At 42.8% G+C, this 13,540-nt stretch overlaps 1 protein-coding gene across 3 annotated transcripts in view; it reads right to left on the bottom strand.

The window, feature by feature from the left end:
- The window catches only part of vps50 (VPS50 subunit of EARP/GARPII complex), a 115,465-nt gene that overhangs the window by 28,465 nt on the left and 73,460 nt on the right, over positions 1 to 13,540 (bottom strand). The window contains exons 21-24 of one of the 3 annotated variants that reach the window (XM_084563465.1): positions 11,664 to 11,785; positions 5,998 to 6,075; positions 5,475 to 5,555; positions 4,856 to 5,297 (exon numbers count right to left, since the gene is read on the bottom strand). In XM_084563465.1, coding sequence (XP_084419591.1) covers positions 5,115 to 5,297; positions 5,475 to 5,555; positions 5,998 to 6,075; positions 11,664 to 11,785 — 464 coding nt within the window. In that variant the 3' untranslated portion in view covers positions 4,856 to 5,114. Of the gene's footprint in view, positions 1 to 4,855; positions 5,298 to 5,474; positions 5,556 to 5,997; positions 6,076 to 11,663; positions 11,786 to 13,540 lie in introns of those variants that run through there. The other 2 variants (XM_084563463.1, XM_084563464.1) reach the window with 2 other exon arrangements.

Below are 13,540 nucleotides of genomic sequence, written 5' to 3'. Positions count from 1 at the left end.
AGTGTTCTTTCCTGACTTGTCACAGTGTGTGTTTTTGTGTACATTTCTACGAGCTCCCTCGCTGCCAGATTTTCAGTGCCAACTCAGAAATTACCCGACTTCTCACTGCCGTGTCACTGCCAAGCCGGAAAAAAGCCAGAGCCCCGTTCGACACGAAAGCTGAGTACCAATGAGCAGAGTGTGGACACACAAACACACATCTAATCAACTCATCACACAACTCCGGGTTGACTTAAGCAACTGTATGAGTGATATCAAACAGAGGGGGTGAAAAAAAATGAAATCAAATATAATCTCGAGCCGTACGATCTTATCTTCATGCCTCCGCTGATGGTGAACAGTAAAACAAATACACACACAAACGGGCCATTGTATATTCAGTCTGAAGCACCAATAAACTGCGGGACAGTACACAAGCAGTTGTTTGTGCAGAGAGTTGAGAGGCATGTAATCGCAAGCACACAGCTGCTGAAGAGAGGCAGGCGATTGGACAAACAGATAAGATGGAGGGAGGGAAAGGGAAGGATAATAATGGGTGAGAAAGAGTTGCAAAAACAAGAAAGTAAAACGGACTGACTGATTGAAAGATTAAATACTGGAGGTGGCTCTCTTATCATTTCTTTGCATGCGTTAACCTTTGTCAGCTGTCTTCATAATGTTGCCTGCAGCGACATCTCCCAACAGCTGTCACAGTTGAACTTTCTGGCAGCGTCAAAACGGCCACAGATGGGGTTCGTGGCATTATTCTGATCTGACAGTCATCTAACCTGCCCCGAGCTGTATCACCAGAGGATTTACATTCTTTTTCCAAGGAAGAATTTTAAGGAAACCATCATTTTCCATGACTCCTTTTAAGTTAAGTAATTCGAAGCTTGACTATTAGGTGAAGATAGGACATCTGAACTTTGAGCTTATGACCGCGATTAAATGTTATTTAACAGGAGTCCTGCGGAACATGACAACACATTTCTGCGACTCTTAGAAGTTTCTCCCTGGACTGAAAACCTTCCAAACTCTCCGAATGAAATATTCAAAGTTCACCGTGAGTGAGCTCGAAATGAAAACTGTCAAACCCAGGCAAGCGGCTGGGTTTCAGAAAGGTAATCTAAAATACGGGAGGCAGAGGAACAGAACATAAACTAAGGGATGATCTTTTACTTTTCCCCAGTGGAGCTCCCAATTTAAAACTCAAGCAACTGTGTACCTGAGACCAGATGAGATGGAATCTCGCCGGTGTTCATATGGGACTCTGAGTCATTATAAGCACATTGGTTTTGGAATCAAACAGTCGCGACGGCAAATCAGGGGAACAAAACCGCAAGGATTCGGGAGCTCAATTGACATGCAGCATGCAATTATCTTTATAATCTGTTTACAAATGAGGTCTACCCTGACGAAATCTCTGGAGTGTGTGGGTGCGTGCATTTGTATGCAGGTGGAAGAGTTTCTGTAGTCACTTTCACAACGGAGAGCAGTCGCCTACATCAAAAGGGGATCTATAATCCTTTTTCATAATCAATATATGGGAATATACATTAACTCTGGGCTGCGTGTCTGTGATATTTATGTGCGCAGGTCATGATGTGAAACACAGGAGAGCAAAAAGGAAAGCAAGATGAGAAGAAAAACTGGAAGAAAACATAAGGGAGTGCTGTGTTCGTTTGGAAAATAGGGCATTTATCCAACATTGAATGATTTATTGAGATGAGCTAAAATAGTTTTGCATATGAGAAAGTACAGACTAAACGCATCTGCCAATACATTAGAGAGAGACAGAGATAGAGAGAGGAAGGGTGTAGCTACAAAGCTTGACTGTGTCCTCACTCTGAGGTAGTTAGAAATAGCTCTTAATCAGGCACACAGTGATATGATTAAGCTCATCTGAAATATGTGCGTGCATGCACATGGTTTAGGTTTAGCAGTATTTCTTCTCCCGAGAGAACGGGCGCTCTCTAACATAAACCCTGTCTCAGTACATTACACTCTTTGGTTCTCTTTTACTCTCCGCATCCAGTCTGTCCCGATTCACTACGTTTATTTAGAGAATAATTGTTTATTATGAGAATATTATTCTCTAAAGAAAGCCGCTGAGCACCGAGCATGTCAGCCGCAGCGTGTCATTTAAAAGCAGCTCACAATTTATCTAGCAAATGATTTGAGTGTAAATAACTGCTATAGTGCCCCCTGAGGGCGGAAAACATGCTACGTAACACAGTTTAAAGTTTTAATAATTCATTATTGTTTTGTGAGATTTATTCTCTGTCTCCTTGATTCATTCATTCTTTCTTTTTATTTGCTCCTCATGCCACCCCCGAGCTGCTCAGCTATAAACATTACAGCCAAGTAGCCAGCACTGCCATCGCAGCAACATGCCATTATGCCGCGCTGTCAAATAAATGCTTTGTTTTAAAAAGGTGCCTTGGATGCTGTGGGATCCCTGCTGTGGGAAACTGCTGATTATATCTTTATGCAGAGGTGACTGTAAAACAATTCACTTGCTTTGCATTTTTCTGTATTCTGACGTGATATACATTAAAGATGAGACTGGCGTTGACGGCCGCGTTATTGGCAATAATGGTCAACTCTGTGACATTCACAATACATGATCTCTTCATACGGGGCTGACAGTCACTGGATTGGATAAGGGGCATTTGCCTATCTGATCTCAGGCAGTTCTTCTTCTTCTTCTGGTATTTTTGGCAGTTTAATTGCTACTGGTCGCAGGTTATGATTATCTCAGGCAGTTGACGGTAGCCTATCAAAACTAGAAAGCTGCCACAAGCCGTGCGGCTACCATAGACCGTACGAAGACTAATAGAGAACAGTACGACATTTGAAGATGCACAACCCTGCTATTTATGCAGCCTCCATTATGTTTGCAAACTATGAAGTTAAATAAGTCTCATAAATACTTTTTTTAAAGTACACATTAAGTTACTGGGTTCTGACACATAACAGTGTACAGCAGAATGTGGAATAGATTAGCATTTGGCAAAAACTAAAAATGTCCTGGGCGGCACAGTGGCATGGTACTCCGGCTTCCTTCCACCATCCAAAGACATGCTCATTAGGTTAATTGGTGATTCTAAATTGGCCGTAGGTGTGCATGTGAGTGTGAATGGTTGTCTGTCTCTCTGTGTTAGCCCTGCGATGGACTGGCGACCTGTCCAGGGTGTACCCCGCCTCTCGCCCGATGACAGCTGGGATAAGCTCCAGCCCCCCCACGACAAGCAGTTACAGAAAATTAATGAATGAAAGATAAAAATGTTCATAAATGTAGTTCTTGGAATTAATCCTTCTGGTGTCCAATACAGTCCAAATGCAAAGTAAAACGGTATACAATTCAATTTGCAAGCCTGCAATTTATTGTTTATTTTGCTTCACCCTTAATGGTTATACCTCATTATATTTGTAGTTGAATTACCTTGCACTGGCAGACAAGTTATCTCAGGAATACGTGTTCAGCCACTGTACAGCTTTTGAACGCCTGTGTTTATTGCACTTTAATTTGAAAGTTCAGAAAATAAATAAAAAATTTAGTCTAAAGACGACATATAAAACAGCTGCCAAAGTTAATGTTGTTAGTTGCAGCTTGACTAAATGTTATAATTAAAAGCTGACAAAAATGTAATGACTTTTTGTCATGACAGAAACTATGCAAGACAAAAATGACTAAAATGTGACTAAGACTAATAAGCATTTTTGTCTGATGACTAAAGCTTGTCGCATACGCAAGAACAGATATACTGGTTCTCTCTCCCAGGGCTGCGAGAAGAGAATGACGTCATTCTGCTCCCACAGCCCTCGTTCTTGCAGCTTCGCGACACATCATCTGGGCAGAACTTTTTTCTCCTGTGGTGTCTGACAACTATTAGATTAGATTCGATTCGATTCAACTTTACTGTCAATACACAGGTACAGAGCAACGAAATGCGGTTTAGCAACTAACCAGACGTGCAATAGGCAGTAAGTGCACGTGGCATAAATAGTGTGGTGTATAAGCAGTATGGTACAGGTTGTTTTTACAGCATATGGACAATATTTACAGTGACAAAACCTATGTACAGGTGAGACCATGTATACAGGTGAGTGAGCAATACTGTGATTGGTCAGAAATTGAGCGCGTCTGTGAACTATAAATGACCTGGCCAGAACGAACTTTGTTCTTGTTCTTGCCACCTCGAGAAAACGGACAAATTTATCTGTTCTTGCGGAGTATGTAACAGCCTAGGACTAAGACTAAAAAGTGACTGTGAAAATGAACACTGCTTTAAATAAGTGAGTTATATAAAACTGGGAAATAAGCTCAAGAGAACAAAATCAATTTCTCTACCAAGCTGTAAACATGCTTATTTCTTTCTGTGAAATTTAAATATCTTTAACATGGAGGTCTATGTGGATTGGCTTCCTCGTGGGACCAGTCTCAAGAGGGCATTCGAGAAATTGCAGTTTTTTGCACCTACGCTGCTGAGCCCTCGGGTTTCGTCCCATGGGTGTCACCCTGAACGTACAGACTAAATTAGTCAGAATATTTGTGAGAAACAGACAGGAAGTCCCACAGGGTCTCAGAAAATGAAAAATAAAATAACAATTTGCGACATATGATAAAAATTTAATTTAGCTGCGCATAAGTAATATTGCTGTCCAGACTTTCCAAATACAGCAGCTCTGGGATTCATATTTGCTCATCGAGCTGCGGAACCGGACACTTCACAACAGGTATATATGCAAATTACATTTTTAAATGGACACAGAGGCTTGCTAATTCTTGGTGTTTACATTTGGATTTAAGGGAGAGTGACAAAAAACAGAGAGAGTTCAGCGAGCCATTCATTAGCACTTCCACCATAATTAGACTCGAGGGACAAAATTCATTGCTTTATCTCGCTGAAACAATGAAAAGAAGCCAAAATATTAACAGCGTTCATATCCCGCTCCAAGAGAGCAAAACTTTAGTGCCACTGGTCCTGGTATGGGTTCTTTGAAACGGGCTGCCAGATATGGAGACAAATTAAAGGCTGTCCCATGTATCATCATGTAGCAGAGCGGAGACAGACCGCAGAGAGATATTAGACAAAAAGTGAACAGTGTGTACTGCGCCACACTAATTGTCACTATGCAGTATTACAGAAGGGAGTAGTGATTGAGAGCCCTAATGGAATAACACACACATCCACCCTGGTCTGCAGCGTGGGTGACCACTGGCCAGATAATGACGACCCATAATGCATTTTGCGGCGACACCGGCTGCGGGCCCTCGCAAGACCTACTGTACGGTCAGGATGGATGGACAAGCACTAAAGGGAGCGGTGGAAAGAGGAAAGAGGTTATAGAGTGGAGGGAGCATGTTTGTGACAGAAAATGAGACGGGCGCTGAGGTAACGGGCGCCGGTAAAAGAGAAAAGAGAGTGAGGAGAGGAGAAGGTGAGGCAGAGAGAGGAGAGGAAGCGGGAAAGAGAGAGCTGCAGTCTTACCATGTCAATGAGATTCTCCTGGATCCGGTTCAGTGTGGTTCTCAGTCTGCTGCTGATAAGGCCCAGACCTGATGACTCATACTGTAGAATACACACAAGCACACACACACACACACACACACACACGCGCACGGTTAGTGTCTGCGCCGTGCAGTGTGAAAGCACGCATCTGCTCTCATCTCACGTAGTCGAGAGACAAGAGAATCTTTACTTTGCGCTTCTAGCCTAACTCTAATCCAAAAGAGGGAGGGGGGAGCTGGGAAGAACAGCCATCAAAATCAGACAATCACACTACAGCGGATGACGGACGAGAGCCCAAAGAAAAGAGCGATGTGGAGAGGGTGAAAGCACGGCAAATTCTAAACGCTTCTGAAAACGCTTCGAGATGCGCTTGATGCCTCTTGGACGAGCAAAGCACGCACATCTGAAGGGCTTCAAGACAACCACGCCACACAGGCTGACTAGTATTTTGAACTCACAAGGCAGCAAGCCCCTGTACATTGTTCTCAGGTTGCACTCTTACCAAACAAGCAGGGCCCACCACCCTGGCGGCGCCCCCCTCTCTGCCACCATGAGCTGGCAAAGATGGGCTTGGGACAGGCTGTGGGTGAGGAGTGGATGGCAGAAAGGAAAAACAAGAAGCATAATCTCAACATTTAAAAGGTAACACAGTAGAGGTAACAAGAGAAAACTGAAAAACAAACAGACACAGAAGCAGATTAATGGCAGTAATGAGTGGAAGTATTCTTGCCTTACTTTTAAATTTGTTTTAAATAAGAAAAGAAAAAAAACCCCAGAAACATAAGACAGGTGAGGTAAGGTCATATTCAGCTATTGTTGAAACTCCGGGACACACGGTAGCTGGTCATAAAGCAGACAGCATGCCATCCATCTGTTATGTAGCTGAACGTGTAATTATTCTGAAACTGAAGAGGCACTGACATGGGCGTTGCAAAATCAGTTTCTCTCAGGTGATGCAGAACGCTTCAAAGTGACAGTGGAGAAAATTAGGTGGTGCTGTTATGCTGGTCGCTGGTCGCTGTCTGCGTTTTTGAAGTTAAAAAGCAAAAACTTACAGGTTCAGAACTTCTTTATAGAGTCAACTTCACATATTAAAAAGCTCAGATGTTGGACTGACCTAACACATTAAATGGGACTTTTTCACACCAGTTTTGAACAAGACATTCGAAAAATGAATAGATTCTACACTGAATATTTTACATACTGTATATATTTCTAGTTATTTTTTTATTGTAACTGTGTGCTTTTGCTTTCTTCCTATTTGCTGTCACTATGCTCACTATTATTAGTATGTACCATGTCATGTACTTGCCGATAAAGTCAATTCTGACCGTCACTGGTCATCTCAGAGACACAAGTTGACAACCCAAGTATATGTTTTGGAAGTAGTCATTTAGAAGGCAGGTGAGGTCTGATGAAATGTGCCCCTTACAGTATTTGTATCATAAGGACTGTAGAGGTCCAGCCTGCATGGCAACCCGAGGTTACCCCGGACATAAAATGTTAGTGGGGGAATTTCGGCCTAGACACGCTCTGTTCGGAGTACATACTCCCCAGGGAAGATCTACCGGGCCAATCAAATCGCTTGGGCGCAGAAGAGTGAGCGCCGCTGAGTTCAGTTTGTTTACAACAAAGTGGCCGCCGTCAGAGAAGTTCAGATTCCGCTGTTGTGTCTGTTTAAAAGACATCGACAGAAGAGAAACTTTACAAAGGACAAACAGTTAACAGTTCAAACATTTGTCGAGAAGCACACGTCAAATAATTTGTTGCTCTGATCGGTTGTAGGGCTGTCCAATAGCATGCACCCCATGATGAAATCCAAATTACATTTGTGTTACAAGACTCCAATTCTGAAAAGAACTGAGGCTTTGTAGAAGTAAACTTTTTTTTTCTGACCCGTGAAAGAGACTAAAATTCAGGACACTTCAGCTCCTACTGCTTCAGAAGATAGAGGGCCAATATATCAGGAGTGAGGGGAGGCTGTGTTTGATTCTAGGTCACAGATAACTCTGTCTGTATAAACACTGCACACGTGTTTACAAGGTAAATAACATTTGGTGTGAAGAACAGTCCGTCGGAGTCAGGAGCTGAGAATAAAAAACACAACAGAAGCAATCTGTTCAGGTGTCAGATACTTGTCTGGTCTACTCCCTCGCTCTCTTTCTCTGTCCAGCTCCTTCCCCTGTTTTTTTTTTTTTCTCTTCCTGCCTCACTGTTTTCACCTCCACAACTTTCCGCCACCGTATTTCAATATAGAGTACATATTTCTTCATCTTTGTCTCGCCTTCATCTTCACAGTTCACAGCACTCTCCGGCTCGCTCTCTTTTCGTCTACTCTCTTTCTAGAACAGATATTTGAGTGCAATATCCAAGTTTTTTTTTTTTTTTTTTTTCCCTCTGGGGGTGCAGCTTCCCTTCATTTGGAAACATTACTCATTTTTCCAAAAATGTGTTAGTGAAGCTGCCTCCAGGGCCCCCCCTGCAGAGGAAAGCCTCGTCATTAACGGCTATGAAGAATCCACAGGCACAGCGCATAATGCATCTTTAGCATGTGACAGAGTCAATAGCACTGTGGCTTGTCTGAACAGGGGCAATATACATACATAATGGCAGTATTTACCCTTTTTGAATATTAATGCTGCCCATTACTCTTCACGAGGAGAAGTCAAGCAGCTCCATCTTGATTCCGGCAGAGTAAAGAGAGCACGGCCTAGGTCAAAACAGCGGCATATGTGCATAGCAATATCCAGGAGCTCTTAAAAGATTCATGGGGAGCATTAGCATTTTATGGACTGCGTCTCTTTGAGTGAGACCATTAATGAAATAGGTGGCTTCCTCCCGAAATGACAGATTTAAGGACTGCAGCTACAGTGGATAAAAAGTGAAACCGAGAGTTGTCGAGAGACGTAAACAGAGAGATAAAGCGCGAGAGCAGTGAGAGTGGAAAGCAGGAGGGATGAAAGACGAGGGATGCTGTGTGGAAGCAGCAGAACAAATTAGATTAAGGAGGAGGTAGCGACGAAGACAAAAAAAAAAAAAAAGAAAGAAACAGAGAGGGTGCCGGCTTGACTGACAAAGTGTACGTGTGAAAAAGGCAAAAAAAAAAGATGAGAGTTTAAGACAAGGCAGGCAATGGGACTGAAAAAGAACAAACATTACAAGGATCCACGGCGGTAAAATTGAGACGTATGACAAAAGCAACACACTGACAAGTTATCAACTCTTAACCAGTGTGTCACCTCTCCGCATCTCCCCTTGACGCACACACGCCAATAATGTGAGCAGGAGAGGCCCCCACGGAGCGCACATCCTCTTTATCTCTTCCACCACGATGGGACAGAAGTCATTTTGCTGCTATCATTACTACTTCCCTGAGGGTGATGCTGACACAAATGCCGTTTTTTTTTTTTCTTCTTCTTTGTGAGGCACAGGATAAATGACATGACAGCTTCTAGATTGAGTTGGGGAGGGAGGGGCGGCGGTGGGGGTGGGGGGGGGCTCAGACAGCGATGAGAAAAGATGGGACCAGCTGCAATTTCACGTCTCACTGTATATCATCTCATAAACATTTCAAAAATCCCATCTGCAGAAATAATAATAAACACAAGCAATCTTCTTAGAGCGCCTTCTTAACCTGTGCAGCTGTATTAACTTATATTATGCAACTCGTGTCGAACAATTATAATCACAACCTTTGTGAATGAGTATGAAACTAATACCCCAACAACAGCAGGGATTACGATGGACTAAAAGCTAATCTCTTGGTTACTTCTGGAGTACAACTGACTTACATTTCTTTATTTTTAGTAGCACTTTAAAAGCCACACACACTGGCAATGTATGATGCGCCCCCAGTACTGGGGGAAGCTGCACATTCAAATGGTCCCTGAAATAGCTCATTTGGAGAGCTTACCTAAACAGGCTCTAAATGTCCCAGTTCACTTTTATAGCAACAGTCTTGGTACAAGTAACGTTGCCGTGTTATATCTTTATTTACCAGTAACATACACAATCCACCTTATTCAGAACTGCCGAAATTCCTCGTGGCATAGATTCAACAAGATGCTGGAAACATTCTTCAGAGAGTTTGCTCCGCACAGACAGTACGTCGGCTCATCAGACCGGGCAACGTTTTTTCCAATCTTCTATTGTCCAATTTTGGTGAGCCCCAGCGAATAGTTGCCTCAATTTCCTGCCATCAGCTGACGGGAGCGGCTTTCGTTGTGTTCTTCTGCCGCTGCAGCCAATTTTCTTCAAGGTTCGACGTGTTGTGCGCTCAGAGCCGCCTTTCCATCGGCCTGAACCAGTCTGGCCCTTTTCCTCTGACCTCTGGCATCGACAAGGTAGGTCCGTCCGGAGAACTGCAGCTCACTGGATGTTTTCTCTGTCCCAGAACTTTCTCTGTAAGCCCTATTGATAGCTGTGCGTACAAATCCCAATAGATCAGCAGTTTCTGAAGTATTCAGACCAGCCTGTCTGGCACCAACAACCATCACATATTCAAAGTCACCTTTCTTCCCCATTGTTATGCTCAATTTGAACTTCAGCAGGTTGTCTTGTGCATGTCGATAGACCTATCAGGCATAACATTAGGTCCGCCTTCCTAATATTGTGTAGGTCTCCCTTGTGCCTCCAAAACAGTTCTGACATGGGTCTTCTGAGGGTGTCCTGTGGTGTCTAGCAACACAATGTTGTCAGTGGGGGTCTTGGGTCCTATGAGTTGAGGGGAGGGGCCTCTGTGGATCAGGCTTGTTCCAGTGCATCCCATAGATACTTGATCAGTTTGGGATCTAGTGAATTTGGAGGCCAGGTCAACACCTTGTGCTGTTTTTCATGTTTTTTAAGTTGTTCCTAAACCGTTTTTGTGTGTTTGCCTGTGTCAGGCTGCATCCTGCTGGGGATGGCTGCTGCCATCAGGGAGTGTCATTACCATGGGGTGGGAGTGCCTGGTCTGGTATAGTTGGGTGGTACAGTCTTCCAGCAGAACATTGAATTGTTACAAGACGGTCAAGGCAAGATGTTATTTACTTGATGTTGTGGCTGATTGGTGTTAAACACACAGAGTTGCTGCTATGTTGCCTTTACTATGAGACAAAATTTATATAAACAAACCTTGTAGCTGCTAAGCTATGCTTCATTTCTTTGGGGCATGTCTTTTTCAAGTAGCGGTCTAGGCAAGAGGCCTTAAACCGTGACACCAACAATACTGCTTCTACTTGCTTTAACTCTCCAGAAAATCACACATTTAGCCACACTTTCCCTACTTCAAACATAGACATTTAAGTCGATTCGATGTTGGATTAGATGTTAAATGTCAAGACATTTATTTCAAGGAAAGATGGCAGAACTATCAGACACATATTCCACAAAAAGATAAAATGATAAGAAAACAGATGTATAGTTCAAACTGAATACAGCTGCTTCAATATAGATCCCATTTATAGTGTTTTAGTATCCTGTTTGCAATCGTTCAGCTTGCAGGACTGCTCCACAATGTCTGGGCACGGAGTCAAATGGTTTGTGTAATAGCTGTGGTGAAAGTTTTCTCCGTGCTGCCAGCAAAAACTTTTTGTTCATTCACACTCGACTATCGATAATCTGACATTTCTTTCGACACGGCATCCCATAGGTGGGATTTAGGTCAGAGCTCTGAAGCTCTTCAGTTTGTCTCCTGGGCAGAGTTTTCTTTCTGCAGGCAGCTGGTGTGACTTGGATCATTATTCCGCTGAAAGATCCACTTCTGTCTCTTGAATCATCTTTTGGCTCATTTCTTTAAGTCTGCATCCAAATTTCCTCTAAACTCCGGAGTTCACGCCTCCCTCAATTCTTACATCATTGTAAGAAAAACAGCCCGAGACGTTTCCACCTCCGCGCTTTACCATTTACGCAAGTTCGTGCGTCCTCAAGCGACAATTTATACTGAAGTGGAAAATATTTAGTTGGAGTTGTACTTCACTCTTTAAAATAACTTCATGAACATTACAGGCGTTTGCTGACAGATTAATTACCTGAAAAGTTTCTGGGCCCACGGTACGTAAAACTGACACAGCTAGGAAAGATTCAGTCACGTCTTTGCTTGAAAGACCTCTTCAGTTCAGAATTTTACGCATGGCTTGTAAAGTTCAGCATGATATAATAAAAAAGACACAGTGATTAAAAATACTGTACCATGTCATTGCGTCCAAAGAAGGTGTATACGGCGTACAGGTAGTAGTCGAAGAGCTGCGATACACAGTGGATGACGTCAAAGGCAATCGGCTTAAGTATGTTCATCATCTGCATGTATTTTCCTGTGCGGAGAGGACAAAGAAATAACAGTTACACATGTAAAAAGCTTTGTGTTTCCCTGATTGAATCTCTGAGTGCTACAGAGAAGATCTCCATTTTACTTTACTGGAGAATTCAGGTTCAAATCCAGGCCGACTGGAGCCTTTCTGTGTGGAGTTTGCATGTTCTCCCTGTGCCTGTGTGGGTTCCCTCCCACCCTCTAAAGACATGTCCAGGTTGTACCCCGCTTCTCACCCGATGACAGTCGGGATAGGCTCAAACGGTAACAGAAGATGAATGAATGAATCAATGAAATAAAAGCAATAACTACCACGGTACAGGGTGTAACAAGGTTACCAGAACTGATGAATGGCGAAAAAATAAATAAAAAATAAATTCAATCTAGCTGGCTTCACCACTGAGAGAGCACTGCTTCTCTTACACTCTCATTTTTCACGCCCTTCCTGTTTAATTCCTCACCAAGAACTCAGGGAGCAATCTAACTCCATCAAAGTCCTGCAGAGAGAGAATTAGAAGTGATTGCACGGGATCAAACTTTGGCCTTTTTCCCCCCTTTAAGTTTGTCCACGTGGCTCTCAATCAATAAAAGGTAAAAGACAAAAGAAAGAAAATACAACTCCCTGCCCTGCCTGTGCGAGAAAATTTTGAACAGAGAAGAGAGAAACATTTTCACTGACAACCACAAACCGTTTACAAACCGAATGAGCCTCAGTTCACGCAGTTTAAAGTTGTCAGCTATAGGACCACGACTTAAATAACAGTCTTCTCTGATTCTGATTCACACATGGAGATCACATTATGAGGATCACATTATTAAAAAACACTCGAGAAGGGTTTCCAAATGTCTTCAAAGGCACGTCTTAGGAAACAGAAGGTCAGAGTTCAGGGTGAAGGTTAACCGTTATTAGTGCAGCTCAGTCACGCAGACATTGAGCATTCTGGTCACAGTGATTTGGAGGCTTAATTGACGAATAAATGGAAATCCGAGAGGCTGAGCGGCTGAGTACTGGCTCCACTCAGTTGCTATGTTTACATGGGCACTGGGGTTATTAAAAAAAATAGATCAGATCAGAAGGAATAATCAGACCTAGATGGATGGTATAAACCTCCGATAATTTGTTCAGTTTGAAAATATTAAACGTCTAATATGTATAAGATGGATCTGAACGCTTCTCTGTGGTTGCAGTAAATCCATTGTTTCTACATTTGCCCACCATGGGGTATGTAGTAACTTGCTTCAATGAAAAACAACAAAACAAATCTATAAGCCACTGAGGGCCTGCGGCACCAGTGATCGTATCTGACGCGTCCTTTTCCGTGGTGGATCCATTGAATGAGAAGACGCCCATGCAGTTGACCCAAACATTTATTTACCATCTTCAGTTTAAATGATCCAAAGGCTTTGTGACCTTAGCCGATCTATACACACTTAAGGTATTCCTGTAACTAAACAAAGACTCACATTTTGGCCAAACCAGACAAAACACAAAATGGCTCTAATAGGGTAAAAATCTGGTGATGTGACAAGTTTACAGGAGGGACAGAGACGTGGCTGCATCGAAACGAGTTGTTCAAGTGTTTGGAAAGACGAACAAAGATGGAATTGATGTGGGCAGCAATGTTCCTTCTGGTCATTTTCTTGTATTGAATGAATTCATTGTTGTCAATAAAGTAAAATAAAGTTCTTTTATATTTCAGGAGATTTGACCTTCCGCAGTTGGCGAACCACTTAGGTGATGTCAAGAAATGTGCTTGAT

Source organism: Chelon labrosus (assembly GCF_963514085.1).
Source record: "Chelon labrosus genome assembly, chromosome: 16".
NCBI lineage: Eukaryota > Metazoa > Chordata > Actinopteri > Mugiliformes > Mugilidae > Chelon > Chelon labrosus.
This window is presented reverse-complemented; position numbering and strand designations above follow the sequence as displayed.